Genomic DNA, 24,108 nt, shown 5'->3' on the forward strand with positions numbered 1-24,108 from the left:
TATGGCTGTCAATCTGAAAAATAACTTTTTACAGTTATTAGATATTGAAAAAATAAGATATTCAATAAAATCAAGGACAATATTTTCTTTTTGAATTGCACTGCCTTTGAAAATAAAATTATCACATGACAAAATACTAGATTCATACTTATTTAATGAGTCATTTCAACAATTTCTATTCTTATTCCTCTGACTATGGAAAAACATCAGTAAGTTGTTTTTATAGTCTACCCTACTGAATCTAGAAAATAAACAAATAGCCATGCGTTCTCCTGTGTAACTGTCACCTCTAAATGAGCCAATAGCAGATACACTGATTTTACATTTTTCTTCATTGCATTTAATTTGGCACTCACCTAACTCATGAATACATGAATTTGGCCCTTTTAACTGTTCATTTGGAGTATCTCATTTCTGTCAATGTCATTATTATTGCCTGGAATCTTGTTTTGTTTTGTGCCTTTTCCACATTGTTTGTATTTTCTTAGAAGAAAAGTTTGTAAAGTAAGATTCATTAAGGTAGGGGAGGGTGGGGGTAAGGGGGAGAGATCAACCAAAGGACTTGTAGGAAAGCATATAAGCCTAACCAATGGACACAGACAGCATGAGGGGGCGGGGAACGGGGGGATAAGGACACATGTAATACCTTAATCAATAAAGAAAAAAATAAAATAGTCAGGGGGAAAAAAGATTCAATAAGATAGTTAAATGTAATTTTTTCCTCTCCTCAATGGTTTGGCAAGAAATAGTTAATTTTTAAAATATGCTTCTACTATGTAAGTAATATACTTTTGTAATTTCAGTCAGAAAAATGCTACAGATAATATTTTGTTTTATGTTCAGATTACATTTATTATAAATACGTTTTATGCAAATCAATTAGATTTGTTAAAGATACACTTTATGGTGCTATCAATTGTTTGAATAGTTCAACAAAAGTTTTTGTTGGAAATCCTTCATTATTAATTAAAACTTAATATTGCACAAATGCTTTTAATTCTTAAATTTAACTGGAAAACAAATTTAATATGTATCTTTTAAAAGGTTAAAAGTTATAATAAATCCAATTATAAAATGCTAACATTTATTGATTATTTTATAAGTTCTTGATATATTATCTTTAAATATAATAACATAAATTTGTTTTCTAACTTCAGATTGTTTAGAGGCACATCTTAGTTTTGTGAAGACAAATAACCAAAGAAAAAGGAATTAAAAATAGTGTTATTTTCCTCAGAAACTCTCATGATAAATTGTTTTTATCTTAATTAAAGGAAGGCTTTTTCTTTAAGCTAACATCACGCATTTACCTAGAGATAGAAAAGGATGGGTAGGGGAGAAGGGAGGATGTTTAAAACTTACTAAGTTAGCTATGAAAATTTAGGGTACTAACTGATACAGTTTCTAGATAACAGTAAGATTCATAAGTTTAGACTTCCATGATGTCTGTGATTATAGGTTCACTCATATTTTTCTGAATTTTAGAGTTCTTTCTTGCAGCGTTGGTATTAGGTTTAAGAGCTTTTTCTCTTGAGATCCCCAGATTTGAGCATTTCATTTAAGATCACAAGTGTCATCTTCTGATCACTACTGTTCAGCCTCATTGTGAAATTACTGCCAAATCTGTGTCCCCACTTCAAAGAATTTGGGGCATACAGCTGCTTTGGGACCACAAAAGCTGTATGTGTGTGTTGGTAAAGCAAACAAGATGAATTCTGTGTGAAGTGTACTACAGAACTCCCTGAAGGGGTACTGATCTTTGTGGCAGACGTGAGAAATGAAACCTAAGCAACCACTGGCTTGCTGCTTGCTAATCGGCCCATTTTCTACTTCATGTCTGGATACAAAATTCACCTAGAACTAAATTTTTTAACTTGATTGTTTTAACAACATTATACGTATGACTTTCACTTTCTAGACACATTAAGTAGTCTTCTTTTTAAGTTTAAAATAACCATTGATTGGTTTAAGCTTATTGACTTAAGAACAAATAAAACTCTAAAATGGCTTATATATATCAAAGTAAATAGATAAAAAATATGTGATATGATTTTAGAAAACACATTAAATCAGAATCAACAAAATACTGGATTTTTAAAATTATGTGATATAGAATGGACCGGAGTTTCCAATTTGAGAAAAACATTTTGAGAGATTTATGAATTTCAGCATATCTACATTTGATTTTTGTTTTTGTTATCGGCCTTAAAATATTTAGAGTGGAAAAGAACAAAGCCTTTTATAATTTAAATTAGCATTATTAGGAAAGCCAATCAGACAGTTTGAATATTATAATTTAATACACTTAAATAGATTATTTCCTCAACAAATAGACAGAAATATATGCAAACTTTTGTTGTAAATGTATTTGTCCAAGAAGTGTGACTGTCCCATTAACTTCTTAATCACTTTTTATTATAATTTGAAAGGCTTTGACATTTGATGCTGAACATATAATGACTAATTTTTAGCATGCTTAAATTAAAGAATCAAATCAAAGTACTAATATGTCTTTTGTAATAAATGTAGTGTTATCACATATAAGAATGTGAATTTTAGAAATTCTTAGATAAATTTACCCTCTAAACTTGTAAGCCAGTATTTCCCACAATGTATTTTTGCCATTAGTATAGCAAGATATTAACAGATACTAGGTGAGGGAATAGATTCTGTGATCAAATGATTATGCGTCATTGTAGAATTTTTAGGACCTTTTGTATGCACATTTGCAGTGTAAATCTGAAAGATAGGATAGTGAATAAAAACCTGCTCTTTAACAATTTCACTTATTTTCCTTTTCTGTAAGTACAGCATTGGACATCCGAGTTGAAAGTTTAGAAATTATGTATTTCATTCCCCAGCCAGAGAATGAACAGCTCTTTTTCTTGCAATGATTTCTCTAAATTGCTTTTTCATTCCTCAGGGAAAGAAAAAAGAAGACTTGAGTTTGGTTGAAACCAAAATAATATTATTGAAAATATTATTTCTAGGTTATTTTTCCTTAGGAAAGAAGACCAGCAAAGAAAAATGAACTTGCTGGTGAAGAATTTTTTATGATGGATCTCGTTATCAATAGGATACATTCCTCTCCAAAGATATTATTGTTTGTGGAGTGTTTTCTTTGTGAGAATAGGTTGATGACATGTAGGAAAGGAATGGGATGGAAAACATCATCTGAGCCTAACAGGCATGTCGGGTTACTCTCCTAAGGATTAGCATCATAGGAGAATTTTAAGTTGTAAGTTATATGTATGTTTACCCAAGTTTGCTGACTATATATTCTCTAAGGTGGTCCCTTGATATTTCATTGGTTAAGGCTCTAACATTATTTTTCCATTTAGGACCATCTATAGATGATGATTGAGTCCGGAGTTGAGAGATGTGTTTGAGATTGGAATTTAGTTGATAACACATTTAAAAGGTTAAGATGCAAACTCTATTTACAGATTAATATCTCTCTTATACCTCCCAGTTATCTGTTAAATGTAAGTGATAAGATCATCATAAAAACCTGATTCTACAAAATCTCTAAACCATTACCAAGCAATATTAAACCAATATACTCTAACACAGGGGTCCCGCCAACTGTGGCCCACAGATCAAACCCAGCCTGCTGCCTGCTTTGTAAATAAGGTTTCATTAGAGTTGCAGTGGCAGAGTTTTGGCAGAAGTCATGTGGTATGCAAAGCCTAGGATATTTACTGTTGGGCCCTTTACAGAAAAAGTTTGCTAGCTCCTTCCAGCATGTAACCCATACTAGCTAGTAATCAGAAGGAACCTAATGTAGCTTCATCAGAGGTTGATATTCAGAAAATAGTTTAAATATTAGAAAAGACATATATTTGTATGTGTGTGTGTATGGATTTGTATGTATGTGTGTGTGTGTGTGTGTGTGTGTGTGTGTGTGTAATGTATTTAAACCTTTGTCAGTTGATGCTATTCATATTTAAAATACTATTTTCAAACTATAATATCAAAATGAAACATTCTAAAAAACACTTTCCAAACTCTCAAATTAGCTAATACTCTTTCAGTATACATATTTTTCAATGCCTGGATGGTATCCCTTGCTCTTGGATAAATCTTATCTTATTTTTATCTTATATATTGAGAATATCTCCTGAGGTACAAACAATTCTAAACTTGTATTTTAATCAATCAATAGATATGATACTTAACCATATTTCACATTCATGTCATGGAGGCACTCAATTGATTTTATGTGTCATTCAATTGATGTTAACATGATATGTATATTCCTGTTTTATAATTTGACACATAGCATAATCAATTATCAAATTTTTATTAAAATATAACTTAAAATGAACTGATTGCCTCACTTTATTGAATAATTGATTTAAATTTGCTGTTATACTTAAAGGTCATATAATGTATAGTCTTTATACATTACTTTATTTAGGATTTTCTTAGTCCTCTTTGAAACTTTTTCCCCTCTTTATATTATTTAATTAATTGATTTCTACTTAAAATTTGTTACTATCAAGAACTATCAGATATATAAATTTTTTAAGAATGAATATTAAAATGCCTACCTTTAAACAGGCACATTTTTATCCAGCTATCTTTATTGCAGTTAAAGTTATGATCTTAAGCAAGGGGTTATGTATGAGTGTGTTTACACTCCTACCTACACTCAGTGCATGTGCATTTACTTGACAACATTTTATTATAGTTACCAGCCTACTAAGCTATGATTATTTTTCCCAGTTTGAAATTTGTAGTATATAATTGAGATTTTGTGTTTATTTGTTTTTTTTACTTGAGAAATGGAATCTATAATAATAAGAGCATAATATGCTAATTAGACCTGAAGTCCTTCTGGACATCCTTCCAGATGACCTTTTGGACGAAGCCACGGCGGGCAGGAGCCAAGGCAGAGGCGGCAGAGGCCCCTGGCCATCGTGGCAGCGGGGGCCGAGGCAGCCACCGCTGTAGCGGGAGCCGAGCTCCTTGCACGATTTTCATGCATCAGGCCTCTAGTTTTCCTATAAAATGTCTTTAATAAAAATCACAAATATACTTGTAAAGCACTTTCTTTATATTTGCTAAAATTTGCTAACAGAACTTAGTTCTTGTCCTAACCAAACTTTTTAAAGACCCCCCCTGACTGATGTGTCTTGAGGTAGCACCTATTGTAGAGAGTATTAATCTCGTTTTAATAAGCTTACCATCTCACTCTCTCACCTCCTTAGTTTTTTCTTTTTCTGAAATGACTTCAGTAGTACTCTGTGCCTTTACTGTCATGATTTCTTCTGAGTAGTATTATTCTAAGTGCTTCTTTCTTGATCCCAGTTCTTGAAAATTCAAGTTCAAAATATATTCATAACTGCATCCACATGTATGTTAGGACAACCTGTTTTAATACATGGGCTAATCTTATTAGCCCAATTGTAAAATTGTATTTGAAACCAATTAAACTTAAAACTTTTCTCCAGTAAATAAATCAAGTCTTCATGTATTATAATCCAAAGTTTTTATGATAGTACGATTGTCAAATGTATGTGTTGTTAAATTATACTCCTTGACCTACATGTACCAGAAAGTGTTTTTTATCTAGTGAAGATTTGTTTGTCTTTTGTTTAAATTCATTTACATTTTCTTCAGATTAAAATTATTTAATATATTTAATAATCATGCTTTTATTTGCAAAATTGCATACTTTAAATATATCTAAAAATAATACATTTAATTTGTATATATTACCTTGAATGACAGTAATATATCAGCCTAGCATTTCTTCTTTTATACGTCCTGTAACTAGGGCTCACAAATAAGAACTGAACATTAATTTTATGGGTTTTTTTCTACTCGATAGGTGCTATGGATATAGAGGAGAGAAATCGCCAAATGAAAATTAACAAATACAAACAGGTAGCCGGATCAGATCCCAGACTGGAACAAGATTACCATTCAAAGGCAAGACATTTTTCTTTTTAAAAGTTGTAAAATATTCAGTTAATCATATGAAACCATTAGATTCTCTTAAACAGCTGAATGCAGATTAGTCAGACATGAACATATAATTCAATAGCCCCATGATATTATTAAATGCTGAAATTTATTATGTATGTGTATACCAACTTTTAGGTATAGAATTTGCCTTATATTTTAAAAAATCATTATATAATATAGAAGATAAAAGGAATGAAACTCATAGATGATCTGAAAAATAATTATTTTAGAATTTTTCATTTTATAAAACCTATAAAGGCTCTAACACCCTCAGAATATTTAAGAACTATTATCTTCTTATGGTTTTCCTACACACAAATAGAATGTTTTTGATTTTATAGTATTTTAACTGAATCTGGTTTATAAATGAGGTATTAGAAAAAAAATACATACTCATGAATGAGGTGGTGTAAGGAGTTCAAAAGGTTTTTTAGCAAGAGTATTTTTAAACTACTTTTTGGGAATAAGTTGAGGTGTGAGGTTTACCAAGGTAGTAAAAAAGTATTTCATTTCTCTTGCTCTTCATTGACTTTATATTTTAAAAATATTTTAAAGATATTATTAATGGCCAAAGTCATGGAAAAACTTGTTCTAACGTACCTATTTAAGAGTTAATAAAGGAATGAAAATCACAAACCTTACTCATAACATTTAGTTATTATGTATTCTGTGATTTAGTAATGTAATCATTGCAATCATGTCATATTTGTGGTTTATTTATCTGTGTGATAGAGAAGAACAGTTTGGATTTTTATATACTTACGTATATTTCATCCTCACCTCCTAAACCTTCAGTTTCTCTCCATTATACTCCATTCTTTGTTAAAGTCAAGACTTAAGTAAACATAGGTGCACATGTGCTAAGTAGAAGGAGTTTCTAGATTCTCTACTATATAACCTAGAAGAGGCAGAGATTCTTACATCAGCATCATCTTTCAAGCCACAATCTCTTCCCCAAATACGGGCACAGTGAACATACAATTGTTCATCACAAAATTCTGGTGTGCTGGGAATGGCACAGCCCGAAGTCAAGAGAGGTAAACTTAAGACAGACAAAAATAGCGTTGCCTTTACTCACTGGGTTCTGAGCGTCTAGAAATTGTCCTCTAAAATAAAAGTATGAATAACTTCACATAGGTTCGGTGAATTTCACAGAAAATAGTTTTTTAATGGTATATTTCAGATACATCCCTAACCTTTTGAACTTGGTATCAGAAGTGATAGCTGTGCCTTCCCAAGTATTTTTTTATATTTCTGACTTGGGCTATATAGGCCTGATCTTATGTGGCCTCTGTTATACTCTAACCTCTCTTTGATTTCATATAATCCTAAGACCAAGGCATGAAGTCCTAATAAAATAGGATATTAAAACTTTCATAAACATGTCTTCAGGTAACACAGATTTATTTTATTTCCTTGTTTATACCCCACTATACTTCAGGAATGTAGATAATTTTTAAAAATACATATAATACTTTCAATAGTACTGTCAATGAAGAAATGAGTATCAAGAGAAAATGAAGTCAAGACTAAACAAGGTAAATTAAAGTTTGTGAGCAAAATGCAATGTGAGATCTTAGATACCTGCTGTATGTGGAGCTTATACTTTGACCATGAGCTTCCTAACAAGCAGCAAAGGCAGAAAGAGAAACTGGGTTGGTTGTATGATTTACATAGTTAAATGCAATAAAGACAAGTTCCTTAGAAGCAATCACAATGATAATTCCTGGATACGTGACAGGAATTTCTTACAGGAGCGTTGACTAAAGAATGTTATAGGCACTACTCAAAGTATTTTTCAGAAAAACAAGTTTTGATTCCATTCCAATTTATAAATAAATGAATGCCTGAGGCTTCAAACTTACATAACTTTGACACTATTTATTGTAGGCTAGACAAAATGTAAGCCTTGGCCAAGGACTAATTATATTAAGCAATATAATTTCCTAAACATCCTCTATGGCAGTGGTTTTCAAATGGTTTTCCTGGAGAATCGGCATCACCTGAGGACTTCAGGATGTAATTCTCTATAATTATAGAGGGTTCTTCATCAGTCAAGGGTACATATAGATTTAGTTATTATTAATTTCCATACTAACAGTTCCTTAGATTAAAATTCTCAACAGCATTCTTTTCTTTTTAATTATGGATATTTAGCTTTATATTTTCATTCTTTTCTTCCTTATTTTGATAACAAGTGCCAATTAAAAGCTTGCTGTTGAGCTAAGTACTCTAATACATTATATCTAATTCTTGAAAAAAATCATTTAACAGATGAGAGAACAAAGATATAGAAAGTTTATGAAATCTACCCAAGTTTACATAGCCGCTAAGTCACGGAAAGCATTATTTGTAGCTAACCTGCTTCTCAAATGTGAGATATCAGAGATGGCCTCCGAAGCCTGAGACATGTGGAGCACATGCTGTGCTCGTTAGCCGTGTTCCTGAAATGCCAGTGAAACTGTCAAGGAGCGTTGATGTGATGTCATCAAGCGTTAGCCAAGTTTCTTTTTTAACTACACCCTGCACATTTTACATGGCATTGCCTCCCTGCAGTTTGCAAGCTTCTGCACTGATAGTTTGTAAGCAACGCTTACTAATTTTCTAAAAATCTCTTTAATAACTCACCATGAAAACCTCAGTAGAGAAATGCCTATTGTTACTGTTGTCCTAAGAATATTTTAAATATATGAGAAAATGAAAAGCAGAGCGTCTATATTTAATAAGAGCAGAAAAAGGCATTTGCAGATATGATTCCTGTTTAATCTGTGGATGATTTCTTGGGGTTTTTCCCCCTCAAAACAGAATTTAACTGTGTAGGCAATGCACCCTTTCATGTCTATTGCATTCTCCTTATCTATTCCACTCTTGGCAGATGTTCAAAGATCAACTTTTATTTTTTCTATAAAACCAACATTCTCTGCTCTTCAGTAGTTCAGAAAAATGGAATTTGTTTATTAAATTTAACAGAGCAAATTATAATTCAGCATAGACCAACAACCCTTCTGGGAGTTACATAATGATAAATTAATATAATTAGCAATAATTGAAAATCCAACCATGTAGATAGTATATCTGCAAATTGATATGGGGAATTTGATCATTTTATTTAAATATGATTTTTACTTTTTTACATTAGCCATATTTAATATTTTAAAATTATCCCAGAATGTATTTTTAACAGGGCAGTCCATAACATTTCAACAGAGACTGCTATACAGTTCATTGGTACAGTATTTATTTGGAACTCAAAGCCTATTTCTCTGTAGAACCCATGCCCTATATAAAATGGTAATAATATTCCCACAAAATCATCACAGAAATATCTTACCCCAATCATAAGCACTTAGATTATTATTTTCTGAGTTCTTATTTACCTCTCTAGAATTAAGTAATATAGCCTAAATTGCTCAGAAGTTTTCAAAGTGGACCATAAGTCCATACTAATTCATTCAACCATAATTTAATATATTGAGTTACTGCTGTGGGATCAGACAACTATGTAGCAAAAGAAATGACAGGTGCATACCTCATCCTAGGTACTGTCACCTTTTCACCCAGGCTTTCTGTCTTTTAGGGGCCTATTCCCCAATTTCAGAGGCATGTTAGAAGGAAAGCAATCAAACTAATTTACATTAAGATATGCATAAAACAACACACAAATAGTTTCATGTTTTTTTTTTAAAAAACACACATCCTGTAAATAGAAATAAAACTCACATGATTGAATTGTAGGCCATATCAATATACAAAAAATTTAAACAGGTAAAGACAAAGTGTTTTTGGCAAGTAGATAGCCACTGTTATATGAGCTGTCCCCTTTATTAGAGCTTAGTCTCCTCTCAACACTGAGAATACACATTAAATGCCAACCTTACATGCTTTAAATTGACTTTCAAAACACAGCCAATAGGGACATCAGAGAGAGGAGAGGAAACAGGTTGGGGCTTAGTAGGAGTGGCTGTTGATAGGTATGATGTTTGTACTTTAGACTCCAGGATCATCAAAGTGTCCCAGCAGTACATAAGAGTAACTTGGAGTCAAGCAAACTCCACCTGGGGACTTTGGATAGGTTTTTAAAATTCATTAAATAAGACTTTGAGATCTATTTCATAGGGCAGTGATTAGGATGAAATGAGATTATGTGTATTAATGGTTTAGCATTTAGTAGGATGCTCAATAAATGGTGTAGCTAATATTTGTAATTATTATTATCTTATAATAACATCAAATAGGCACCAGAAATAAATGAGGTCAAAAGAAATGGTAAAGAAATAATTGAACTAATAAAAAGGATTTCAGTGTAACTCAATTATTATTGAATGTTTCCTTTAGTCTCAAAAAGATTCAAGCAACGTAGATCTAAAAGGAAAAATGAAATTTAAAGGGAAAGAATTTGTGAATCTTCGAGGGATATGGAGATTTAAAAAAATAAAAGGAGAGTGGAACATAATATGTGATGAGGAATTACAAACTAAATTAATAAGATTGAGTAATTATGTTATTAGGGTTGATATTAAACATGTCTGGCCCTTGGGAGGTGGTTACCAGGTACACATGTGGGTATGGGGATTTAACAAGAAATGCAGTACTCCTTAATAGCGGGGACATAAACCGACCTGAAAACCGAAAGACTAAATTCATATAAAACAAATTTTAAAATGTAGATTAGATGGCCTTATACAAATTACTAAGAAGACACAAAAATACAGGCATTTATAGAAGTGAAGAAATGAAAGATATGCTATAATTTTATAGCAGTGATTGAAATAAAATGTTAAAGAGAAAAAAACATTTGCCTAAGCAGCAAAGTTGCGTTGCTGGTAGCATATGACACCTTCCAATAACGTTCTGGGTGAGCTAGGCTAGTGCCGCTGGAGAGAAATCTGCTGCAGCCTCAGTTCTCAAGCTGCCAAGAGACCCTGGTAGTCACATAAAACAGACACCATGCCAGTGTTAGACCGGACCACCTGATGAACAGAACAGGAGAATTCTCATAGGAGTGAGCTCCGTAACCCAGGTCCTCCTCGTAAGGTCCTCCAGGAGTAGCTTAAGATGTCCCTTAGAAGTAATGAAGCATCACTTTTTGGAATAGGTTGTCTACTGTTTCATGAACAGAGGTAGGATTCAGATTTTCAAAAAATTCCTGCTAGACTTAGTCTAGCCAGGTATCCAGCAGAAAGGTTTCAGTTTTTTAAAATAAGAATTAAGATCACCTACTCATAGTTTTCAGCCCAAACCAGGTCAAGAAACCTTACCAATCTAATTAGTGGCCGCACCAGGATTTCCGAGCTTCAGTTCTACTTTGTAAAATTTTTCTACTGTTGTGTTTATTTCTGCACAATCCTGCAATCAGAGAGCTTCATGTTCTGTACCAAAATCTCAAGAGAACCCAGCCTCCATGCCTTTAATTCGTCGCCTGCTGTGGACTTATTTTTTACATCATTACAAGGTTGTTCCTTTACCAAGTGTGTTTATGAAGAGAAATAAAACTAGATTTTAAAATCTAGATAATTAAACTATTAAGAGTTACAGTAATTCTAGAAGCGCAAGAGATATTAGTGCTAATCTTTATCATGACCTGATTTTAAAATCTTTAGTGTCACCTACAAAATCGACAAGTGCTAATTAAAAGCGAGTCATGGATTGAATGAAAAACTAAATAAGGTCATATTTTAAAAGACTTTATATCCTATTTTCTCTCTTCTGTGGTTTTTTTTCTTATTCATGTTTGTGAAAGTAGATTTCTCATTCATTAAAATTCACAAAACTAGAATTAAATAGTAACTAAAAATTTTCCATATGAATTTATATAATTTCTTGATTTATCTTTGAGATAACAAAAGGAAGGGATGATCAATATATCAAGGGAGGAGTAGCTGTTGCATGTTTAACTTCTTGCTATTGGTGGGCATTACTGTAACCATAGCAGCAACCACATTCACAGCACAGCTTCTAAAATCTGCGTGACAGCAATAGAGAGATAGAGGCAGTTTTGTTCATTATCCTTCAGCTTATTTTCAGTGATTATGACTGCAGAGTAGTGTTAAAAGTGTGGACTCCAGAACCAACTGCCAGGGTTCAAATCTTACCTTGGGCAAGTTAATTAACATCTTTGTGCCTAGATTTCTTATTCTATCAGACATGGTGATCCTAGTACCTACCTCATAGGATTGTTTCCAAGGTTAAATCCATATATATAACTCTTAATCAGAGTTTGGAATATAATAAGGAATAATTAAATGTTAGCTGTAAGATGATGATGATGATAATGATGATGATGATGAGGAAAAGAAAAATTGTCAAATTGTTTCCAACAGATAACGCACTCATACCAAAGCCCTTGGAAGTTCAGGCCTGTATTTTTTTCCATCAACAATCTATTAGATGTTGAAGGTAATCCTAAAAATATGTGGGTAGAAAGAGAAGAAAAGTAAAAATTAATGATAATTTTAAGAGTAAAAATTTATTTGAGTTGTCTTATTTCTATCAGTTTAGTCAACTTTTTATCTACCCCAAGTAATTATGCTTACCATTTCTACTCTCTAGCAAGCTGATAGTACTTCAACTTTAATTTAAAGAAAGAGAGAGAATTATATTTACATGTAATTTACACACACACACACCCTAAAGCTTTGAGCCAAAGGAGAATTTCTTTCCTCCATATTTTAGCTGATGGAAGCAACAACTATTCACTTCCTTTTTGTCCCATAATAATACAAATATACCTTGCTTTATGTTAAAGATCTACAGTTAAAATAATATTCATGGAATTTTAGAAATTTTGTAGTTTTATATGTGATTAATCTTTGAATTTAAAAGGTTCTAACTTCAGGGTTGTGTTTTTTGCCCTTAGTATTTTGTGTTAGTTTGCTAGAGCTGTCATAACAAAATGCCACAGACTGGGTAGCTAAAACAATAAAAACTAATTTTCTTGCAGTTCTATAGAGGCTAGAAATCCAGGATCAAAGTATTGACTGGTTTGGTTTCTTCTGAGACCTTCTTGGTTTGCAGATGGCCACCTTCTGGTTGTAGCCTCACATGGTCTTCCCTTTGTGTGTGTCTGTGTCCTAATTGTCTCTTCTTCTAAGGACACCAGTCCTATTGGATTAGTGCCCACCCACATGACCTGTTTTTACCACGTCTCCAAATACAGTCACACTCTGAGGTACTAGGAGCTAGGACTACAACATATGAATTTGGGGGTACATAGTTCACCCATAACATATCTCTACAAAGTAATTAGTGGTATTTTAAATACCAATTTCATACATTATGAAAGCATATTTGATTATAATATGAATATTGATTCTTAGGTAAATACATTATTTCAAACTTTCTGATTTCTTAAAATGTTTTTATTTCTCTCTTGATTTTTCCAACTACATTTTCTCGCGTCCTAGCAGATGGAATATATTTAGTTTTGTGTTTGCAAGTTTAATTTTAAAATTATTTTTCTTAATTTGAAATATGGTTTTCTTCTTAATTTTATGGGGACATTTAAGCATTGGTCATTCTTCTTTACATGTATTTGTGAATTGCTACCTTCTACTATATAACCACACATCACACCAGGAAATATAGAAAAGATATTTGTTAATGATTAAGAAGTCATTAAAGATGACTAAGACAACACCTTGTGTGTTAAAGAACACTATAAAATTGCAGGATAATTTTTAATTTCTTTTTTAGTAAATATAATGTTACTAAACATTGACAAAAGAAAGAATTTTAAAGAAGTTGCATTCAGCCACCTGCTGGTAAAAGGGTCAATCTATGGACAATAGCTGCTGTTGACAAGAGCAATAATTTTTTGCTATATACTGCCTATGGACACACAGTGGAAACAATTTTACTTTACCTCCAGCAAAAAAATAAATTTATGCATTGATCTTTGCTTTCATCAAGCCTCCAGAGTTTCTGGTTGCTAACAACTAAGGATACCCTACAGGGGATACAAGAGATGAATGTTAGTGGTCACCAAGAGGAGCGAGATATTGCTTTATAGAATCAAGTAGGATATGGAAAATAAGGAAGGAAAAAATGTGATAAATAGGGCAGAAACATGCTCTTCTAACTCAAATGTCATATAATCTAAAAAGATTAAGTATAGACAAAAAATTACAAGTATAAAAATATTGAAAACAACAGAAATGTGAGAACTGTACAGACTTTCTGAACCCGTGGCACTTACCACCTCCTAAAATACATATATCCCGTCTTATATGGCAATCATTTGCTTACTTCTTGTCTCTGGGTTAAAGTCTGTACTTGCGGAGAAGAGGGACTGTATCTTATTCATATTTGTCAGCTCTCCAGGGCCAAGCATTTTGCTTGAAGGTTTTAGAGCAGGTGAATAGTAAACATTTTTGTACCGAGGTGCGAACTAGATATGAACCTCAGGAGAAAGTTTAGGTAGGTTATGGCATGAGTCAAAAACAGATTTTCTAATGGGCATATGATTAGGTTTCTGTCTAGAGTTAATAACAATTGAGAGAATGCTGAGAAATGGAGGATGTGGGTTCTAATTCTGATTCTACCACTTAGGTGATGAGACTTTGGATAAATTTCCCAGCAGTTCTTCACAGCCCACCTTTTTTCTGTGTACAAATTGAGGGAACTCTGTGATCTGTAAAGTGCTGTGGAAATAGCTGGTTCTTTGGAGGCTGCTTTGAAAAACAACACTATTCACACTTTGGTTTTAGGCAACTCATCATTAATTAAGCAACTCATTTAACCTCATAGCATTGTCTTTAAAATTAGGTTTGAGCTAGGTTTTTTGTATTTCATTTCCTTCATCTAATGTTGTTTCATTAATTGATTCAATAATCTCTGATCAGTGTCAGGCTCTCTACTAGATGTATTCTCACAGGTGATTGAATTATACATTTTAAAATGAACTTCTGGCTTAATAATTATGATTTAGAGAATTAATTTATATATATAATGTTTTTGTCTATTACTTTACATGAAATAATTGGTAGCTAAATTTGAATAATACTTAAATCAAGACCTTTAATCATTTAATGCACTTAATCAACTAGAACAGTGTAGAGCCATCTACATTGATAATTTCTATTTAATTTGGTTAATTATAACTTGAACATATCTACAGTTTTATTATATGATAGCTTTGTTCATGAGCACAAAATTTTGTTGTAATTTTTCTTCAGTTGGAAAGAAAACAGAGACTATTTATTGGCAAAATAAATTCTCTAATGTTTTCCTAAACATGGAATTTTGATTATTTCTATTTTATCAGTTTTGAAGATGGTAAAATAATACTCCAATCTGGAAATAATATAGCTAATCTTGAAATATATCTCATATGAGAGAAGGAACTGTTGGCTGGTGATAACTTCAGAAAGTAGAAATATTGTATGTATAGAATTCGGGTATAGAACTCACCCCACTACATGGGAGTGCCCAGTAATGGTAGTTATTTTTCTTTATTATAACATGTGAGGTCGGGGTAATAAAAATAACAAGCCTGACAGCTGAATTCCATTCTGATGGATGAACTAAAACTCACCAGCTCTGTACAACTCCCCACGAAAACAAAGGAATGGCTATGATTTATTATTGGCCTTTCCAGATCATTTTCATGACGAGGAGTACTCACAGCGAGGCTAACAGTCTTCAGGGTCCAGTCATATAAGAACATGCTCCTTTCTAAGCCCATTTCCATTTTCTCCCAACACCAAAAATAAATAAATAAAGGATTACCTGGATGTTGAATTGAATGTAAAAAGGTTAGTTTATATGATATTGTTTTTTTTAATCATTTTAAAGTTTCACTTGTTTAAAATCTCCAACTACAGCTCTAGTGGTATTGTAGTGTTATTTTCATGCTGTTTTTGTATTCTGATTATTCATGCCTTTTTAGATAAAATTTTCAAAATTCCAGAAAAGGAATAAAATATTTATTTTAAAGTATATATGTAGGGGGAAAAATAGATACAGAAGCAAAGAAGCATTGAACAGACTGTCAAACTACAGCGGGAAGGCAGAGGAGGTTTTGGGGTGGGGGGCTGTAAGAGATCAACTGAAGGACTTGTACGCATGCATATAAGCATAACCAATGGATAAAAGACACTGAGGGGTGGCAGGTAAAGGCATGTACTGGGGGGAAGGGGAGGGTGGGGGGAGGTCAATGGGGGAAAAAAAGAGACATATGTACTACTATTTTTAATACTTCAAACAATTAAAAAAAACAAAAGGATTTATAAAGATGCAAAAAAAATAAAGTATATATGTAAAAAAGAAAACAATATATGACTATTTTAAAAAGAAATAACTTAGGTTCTAAATATGCTTGTCTAGTATCCCATTAAAAGTGAAATTTTTAAATGAAAAAATAGACTTTTATACTAACAAGTTGTATAATTTTAGTCAATTCATTTAACTTCACTGACTTTTAATTATATCAATAAAATGAGGAAACCAATGCGATATCATTTTTACCTTTAAGATATTGTGATTTATTTTTTTTAATGACTCAGTGGTGAGCAAATAACTAAAAGTATGTTTCAGCACCAAATAACTTTGCTGGGCTTTTTTAAGAAAGGTAGTTATATGAGTCCTCTTTCGTATATCTGAATATATTTTGTAATCTCAGGGCACATTTAGTAACTTTCTCTTTTCTGCAACTCAGAACTGCATACCTGGGGTGTCTCTGAAGCTGATCAACTATAATTCTAGATTCTGGTTCTGAAACATTAAAATAAAAAAATTGCCAGAGAAATAATAAATGAGTAACAGTAAAACAAAGAACTGAGAGAATGAGGAAGGAATAAAATGGGAGAAATGAAAAAATAAAGAAGAGAGGATGGAAAGAAGGAAGGAGGGAGAGAGGAAGAAAGGTATAATTTTTCCAATCTAGGAGTTCATAATCAAATTAGAGACACACATACATAAATAATGCTCATACAAAATAGGCTTTGTAAGTGATATTAAAAAAGTAATCCCTGCAAAGGAAGAATAAGAAGTATTCATTTGTTTGGAGAATTCTGTGACTACATTGCGGAATAATACGTGAGGTGAGGGACATATCAAGCAGTGGGGAGATCTTTAGCAAAGTTACAGAAGTACTAGAGGCCCGGTGCACGAATTCGTGCACGGTTGGGGGTCCCTTGGCCCGGCTGGAGATTGGGGCCAATCAAGGCTGCTGGCCAGGAGGAGGGCCTGCAGGAGGTTGGCTGTGGGAGCACACTGACCACAAGGGGGCAGCTCCTGCATTGAGCATCTGCCCCCTGGTGGTCAGTTCATGTCATAGCTACCAGCTGGTCGTCTGGTCATCTGGTCTTAATGGTCGCTTAGGCTTTTATAGATAAAGATCTGATGAGCACAAGCCACGCCCAAGGAGCAGCTAGCTAGCGGTTCCTTTGAATGGAAATACAGAGCAAACTGGGACACACATTAGGAGACAACATTGGAAAAGTGGCTGGGACAAGACTGTGGAGGGCTTTAAATTACTCAGTTAAAAATGTAGAATATTCATTTTACGCTCATGGGTTTTAAAGGAGGAGTCACTCAAATGAACAAATTTGAGCTTTGAGAAGATAACTTCAATGGTATATTTAAGATGCATTTGAAAAGGAGATTAAAGACAAGGAGTCCCATGCAGAGGCTATTGCTCTAGTCTAGGCAACAAATAATTGGTATTCCTTGCCATGTTTTGAGTATTGGCTCCATCCCAAATGCTCTGAATGCAAGCCCAGCTGAAGCTGCTCTGTCTTCTCACATAAGGAATAAGTAGTGGGCCTCTTCCAGATTTTCAACAGAATGTAATTATTCCTGCCCTCTCCTAAATGTAATGGGTCATTGTAATTCTCAGGCCCTTTCAAGTTTTTCAACACTCTGTGGTTACTCAGGCTATTATTTAGTCCTGATTCTCTTATACACAAGTACTTTGAGTTCCTCTGTTATTTCCTAAGGTATTAATATTTGATGGGAGCCCCACTTTATATTCCCAATCCATTAATTTCTGTTGTGTTCCACCTGCTTCAGATTCCCAGGACCTTGCTCCTACTTTTGGAATGTTAGCTTGCCATTCAATATCTGTAATATCCCTACCTACATCCTAATAAAAGTTATAAATATTCTCTAAAAAATAAACATCATGTGATGAGCCATATAATATTTAAAGATATTTAAGAAAGACTAAATATCAGGAATTCTTATGGCTAAGAAGTATTTCCTTGTGATATTTCTTAATTCTGGATAGGTTTCTAATCTGCAGGTTAAAAGAACCTTCTAGCCATAATAATGATATAAGTGTCTTAACAGTGACTCCTCTCTTCTGGAGAAATGAAGGGCTCATTGGTTTGGACTGGCAGCAGACAGTCTGTTCTATTCTCTCTGGGCTTGAATATAAATGAAATGTTATCTGTATCAGAATGAGATACTGTTATTAATACATTTGGGAAGAACAAACTTTGAGAACACTTCTTGATTGAAGCAGAAATTTCAGGAATAATCAGGGTATAAAAATGAATCTAACACCTGAAACCAACACAAAATAATACTGAAAATAAACTACAAAAATTAAAAAATAAATAAATTTTAAAAATGAATCTAAGACTCACTAAAACAGTGGAAAAAATTATGTTATATGGCTACATCTAAATTAATATATGGCTAAGTGGTAATACATATTATCTGTAAATTTAAAAATAACAGCTGTCTTAGATGTTGGAAAAAATGATATAGAAAATATTTGAAAGTTGTTTGTAAACCATAAAAATTATTCAATTTTTAATAATTATTAGTGTGTGGTTATCAATTTTTACATTCCTTGGTTTAACTTTTCTTGATGCCAAATATAAAACTAATTATAAAAAGTAACCCAGGTTAACAGCTTTAAGAATGAAAAACGATGAATTTCCAAGTTAGGTTTGGTGTTACCCTACCATAAGTAAATAAGCCAATTTACTGTCAAAGAACAATGACTTACTTTTAAGTGGGATATGGAATTAGGAACTTAAAAAGTTTTGTAGCTTTTTTCAAGTCAAGGTAAAATGTTTAAGATTGTAGCCGAATGATGATGAAAATTGAGTATCACAATTTAGAGCTTCTTTAGTTTCCTCATGGACTATGCCTAATTATTATCATGACAAATATTTTTTAAAAAGCTTACATTGGGCTCAGAGAAGAGACTTGCCCAAGATTACATAGTGGGGGAGTAGTTATACATTTATATCCTTCAACTTTATAGTCCATGGTCATCATGATATACTGCTTCTTATCATTAAAATCAGATGACTATATTATGGTTTTCATCAATATTGCTGGTTAAAGAATATCCCTTTATACCACGAGGACAGAATGTATTTTTCTGACACAGAACAGAATGAGTGGCTTACATTCAGGTTTGCATTCAGATGTTCATAACAAAAAATCTTAAAAATTATCTGAATAAATACAGATTTTTTTCCCCACAAACAAGGAATCTAATCAGTAGCTCTTAGCTGGTACTACACCCTGTTTGTAGAGCTTGTCTTCCAGCTCCCTGCTCTTGCTCCAATTCCAAAGAAAAGCCAAGAGGGAAAGGCAAATGGCCATACCAGATGAGTCAGCTCCCTGTACTCCGAAAACCCCAGGCCTGCTCGTGTCTCAGAGGCCAGACTCAAGTCAAATGATCACCCTGGTTACAAGGGATCCTGGAAAATGAAGTTTTATTTTGTTGTTGTTGTTGTTAGACAACCAAAGTAAATCTGGATTCTTTTAGTAAAGAACAAAAGGGGAGAAAGAATATTGGTAGGCATTCAGCAGCAACTGTAACAAATAAGTAAATGTAATAGACTCTGATTACCAATGTGAAAGACCAAGGACCAATTCTTAAGTCCCAAATAGCTAAAAGTTGAGATACTTGTTTCTATAAAATGAGCAATATTTCTTGACTGATTAGAATGGATATTATTGGAGGGGAAGTCAAAGATAACTTATAGATTTTTCAGGTTTTAGTTGGATATTGAGCCTGTTCAATAATGCAGGAAAGATAGGCAATACAAAAACAGTTAGCTTTGGGTAAAAGAGAATAAATTGGGTTTTGGCCACATTGAATTTGATGTACCTGCAAAATAACAGATGAGAGGTGTCCTGTTAGAATCTGGAAATACAGGTCTGAAGCTTAGGAGGGAGGTGAGGGCCAAAGATAAGAATTTAGTAGTCCTTATATGGTAGTTAAAATTGATAGATAGATAATGGATTTGATCACTTGCGGGGAATATGTATAGTGAAAAGAAAAGAGGGCTAAGGATTGAAATTTTTGGAAAATATAATTTAAAATCAAGTTAGAGAAAGCAAAGACAGCCAAGGAGATTAAAAAGGATAGGTGGGAGACGGGAGGAGCTATGAACGACATTATCTGAGAAGGCATTACGAAGTTTCAAGAAGAGAGAGGACGTCAACAACATTAGATGTAATACCAAAATCAGGAAAGAAGGAAACTACAAAGACACTACTGGCTGGTAAATTAGGATGTTCTTGGTGGTCTGTGTTTGTTTCTGAGATCAGCCGCAGTAAATGGTAGAATCGAATGGGTGAGACGTTACGGATTCTGAGGAGGAACGTGGTAAATGCACTTGTTAAAGGCAAACGCGTGAGCTCTGCAGCTGCCTGCGATCTCTGAGCCTGGGATTTTGTTGCAAAACGGGCATTCCCATCTCTGACAATCGTGAGAAACCCACAGAAATAAATAAAGGGTGACGTTTCTCAAGGAGCAACTTCTTAACAGCAGGCCTAGAGTTCCCGTTGGGCTAGCCTTTGGGAAAGTCATAATTGACTACTACCAAAAATCCTTTCTCTAAAAATACTCCAGGAAAGAAAAACTAACCTTGTAACTTTTCTTCAGACCGAGAGACAAAAGTATTGGCCTCTAGGCTGATGGCCACCCTTCCTACAGCTGTGGGCTGTTACCTCACACTGTTCTTGCTATTCCATCTTTCACGAGGACAAATTTACAGTTCTGATATGTTGTTGTCTTTACTCATTGTGTTCTCAGGAGTCTGCGTCCTACAAACAATGTGTGTATTCCTAAACCCCACACCTCGTGGTGTGCACCAACTCTGTGTATGGTGACCACAAGTAACTTGAAATCAGTTGTGATGGGAGCATTTATTCCTCAGAAATCAGCAATCAGAACTTTTCCCCGTTGGATAGCTGGTTGTTAAACATACACTGGTACACCACTGCATGTACTCCCCATGGAGAATGAAAGAATTAGGTGACTAAACTATTCAGTTGTGATCACAGTATTATGTACTCTGATTTGATACTTTATACTGGAGATAATACTCCTATATACACTGAGTGGCCAGATTATTATGATCTCTGAACGCATAATAATCTGGCCACTCAGTGTATATCCTATATAATAAAAGGCTAATATGCAAATTGTCCCCTCGACCAGGAGTTGGACCAGCAGGCAGGCCGGCCAACTGCCCAGGTTCCCTCCCCCTGGCCAGGCTGGCCGGACCCCACCCAAGCACCAGGCCTCTAATACACACACACACACACACACACACACACACACACACTGAGTAGCCAGATTATTATGCGTTCAGAGATCATAATAATCTGGCCACTCAGTGTATATTGCTCAGATAAAACAAGCATTCCATTCATTTTCATTCCTTCAGTGTTCATTGAGTTCCTACTACGTGCCAGGCACTGATCTAGATAATGGGAATATTAAAATAAGTAAGACGGTCATTATCCCCAGGGAGCTTATAATCTAGCAGGATGGGTGGATAGAACATAGGTAGATGAATGAATAGATAGGTAGGTAGATATAGATAGATAGATAGATAGATAGATAGATAGATAATAGAGGAGAGACAAAGACATATATGATAAAACTATCAGAAAGGTATGACTAAAGTAGTTTAGGAACACTCAGGGCAGTAATTCTCTTTGAAGGAATTAAGACTTTTCTAGCTGGGATTTCACTTGAAGAAAATTATAAGGCTACACCTTAAATTAACTCTCATTTTGCTGTGCCTTTCTGTCTTCTCCCTCCCAAGCAGAGACCTTATTGCACAATGCCATCTTTAGGAGTCCTATCTAAACAAAATTATCTCTGACAAACAGGTTTTGCTCAGTGCAGCATTTAAATCAGTCACTGATAAGAGACTTGGCTAGGACAGAGAAAAAATCACCGGGAAGTAACTCCTCAGAGAGAGTATCTACAGTGGTGGTATTATCAAAAGACAACAGCTACTCTCTCTGAATTATGATATGAAATAAAAATAGGATGTCAAGAAAGAGAACATTTTCTTGCTCACATGATTCTTTCATTGGCTACAGTGCCAAGACTCCCCCTACTCTGTTCTTATCTCCTCTATATCCCCCCTCCTCACCCCCTAAACACTGATATCAAAGGCCTTCCCAGAACTTCAGCCTCTCCTTGCTCTCCCAAATATTGTGTTTGCTCCAATTTTCCTCATATTTTGATCTATTCAATGTGTTTTCTCTCCAAAAATATATCAATAGTCCTACAAGGACATCTCCATGGCATACAACTTGATTTTTCTTCAAACTTGGGCTTTCTTACTGCCTAGTATTTTGCAACTAATCAATTCTTGGACTAGAGTTTTAGACAACAGATTACAATGTTCTGGTGAGATTTATTAAATTGAAGACTAGCAATGCTTAAGGGAACTCTTATAATTCCACCCACATGTTTTGTTTGAGAAGTTCATGTACAAAGCTCAAACAACCTGAGTTGCTCAGATGCTGTAGGGAAATCACTGGGAAATTACCTAATTAAAAATGTCACGTGAGTATACTGGAGAAAGTAACAATTTTATTTTAGAAATTTGAATATACTTTTTTCTCAGGAATATTATTCCAACATTTTAATTCAAACTTTTCTTTCAAAGGGGCTTTGCAGATATGCTGTTACTTTTCACTAATCTTAGGTACATAGGGAGGACATTAACTTCTCCCGGCCACTTAGAAACTCCTTAGCGTCTGGAACATCCTGAACACTAATAATTTCCTGTAAAATTTTGTAGTTGATGATCTGCTTAATAGTAATGGACAAAGCATCAAATGTTGTCGGGAAAAGCTTCCTCACTCTCTTACAAGATTTTAATGATCTCCAGTCAGAGCACTATTTTCAGCTGGGATTGTATAATCCTATGCAGGAAATCTTGTGTGTTTTTTTTTCCATTAAAGAGAATGATGAACATATCATTTATTGTTCATCTGTCAGCTATAAACTATTAGCTGCTAAGTCTTGATTGTTTATAGTGCCAGACAACACCAACTCTTTCGTAACTAAGTTAATGAACTTATTCACATTTATAACTCTTTACCTTGGTATAATAATAATTTAGCTGCTTCTACCCCACTATGAAAATATATAACTTTTGTTTATTGTACTTTAAGACAAGCAAAACTGCATTTAGGAAAAGCAAAAGAAATGAACCATCTTAAAAGTAAACACCAGTGTTAGGTCATTTATTACTTTGCTCTGGGCTTTTTGTGAATTATCTATATAATTTTGTGAATTATATATACTTTAAATATATTTAAGATAAGTTCTGAAGTTTTATTTATAAAAATATTTTTCTTATTATTTCTTACTTTCCATATTTCTCATTCTGTTGATCACGTATGTATTCTTAATGGAAACCTGAGCTATCCTCCAAAGGTAAACATGCTTAGCTGTTTAGAAGTGCTCAGAGAGATATACTTGGTTCAGGCCTTGAGCTGACAGCAGTGTCACCATCAAACTAGAGATTTTGCCTTGTTTATGAATTTTCCTTTATATGAATTTTTCCACTCAGTCTTTTACTTAATGACCTACTTTTTAGGTACTGCTATGTGCTAAGTACACTATTGGGTATGTTGAATCTTATTTCTCTTACTCCTCACAATAATTGTTAAAATGGGATTTATTCTTATCTTACTGGTTTGAAGGCTAACATGAGTTTAAATTAAATTAAATATCTGATTCTTAGGTGCTAAAAGAACTACAAAGAAAAAAAAAGATAAGGAAGACATTGTCCTGACCTTTAAGAACCTTTATTCTAATAGAGAGTTAGGAAATTATACATGAACACACACACACACACACACACACACACACACACACACATACACACACACACACACCACCTGTAACAA

General features: G+C 33.7%; 1 protein-coding gene across 37 annotated transcripts in view; it reads left to right on the top strand.

Annotated features, from left to right (window-relative positions):
• RIMS2 (regulating synaptic membrane exocytosis 2) overlaps positions 1-24,108 on the top strand; it is a 366,091-nt gene that overhangs the window by 250,589 nt on the left and 91,394 nt on the right. For 9 of the 37 annotated variants that reach the window (XM_080646601.1, XM_080646624.1, XM_080646625.1 and 6 more), the window contains one exon: positions 5,837-5,937. The exons of the other annotated variants lie outside the window; for them this stretch is intronic. In XM_080646601.1, the coding sequence (XP_080502727.1) occupies positions 5,837-5,937 (101 nt within the window). The remainder of the gene's footprint in view (positions 1-5,836; positions 5,938-24,108) is intronic. 37 annotated transcript variants of the gene reach the window in all.

The sequence above is a fragment of the Plecotus auritus genome, assembly GCF_963455305.1.
Source record: "Plecotus auritus genome assembly, chromosome: 11".
Taxonomy (NCBI): Eukaryota; Metazoa; Chordata; class Mammalia; order Chiroptera; family Vespertilionidae; genus Plecotus; species Plecotus auritus.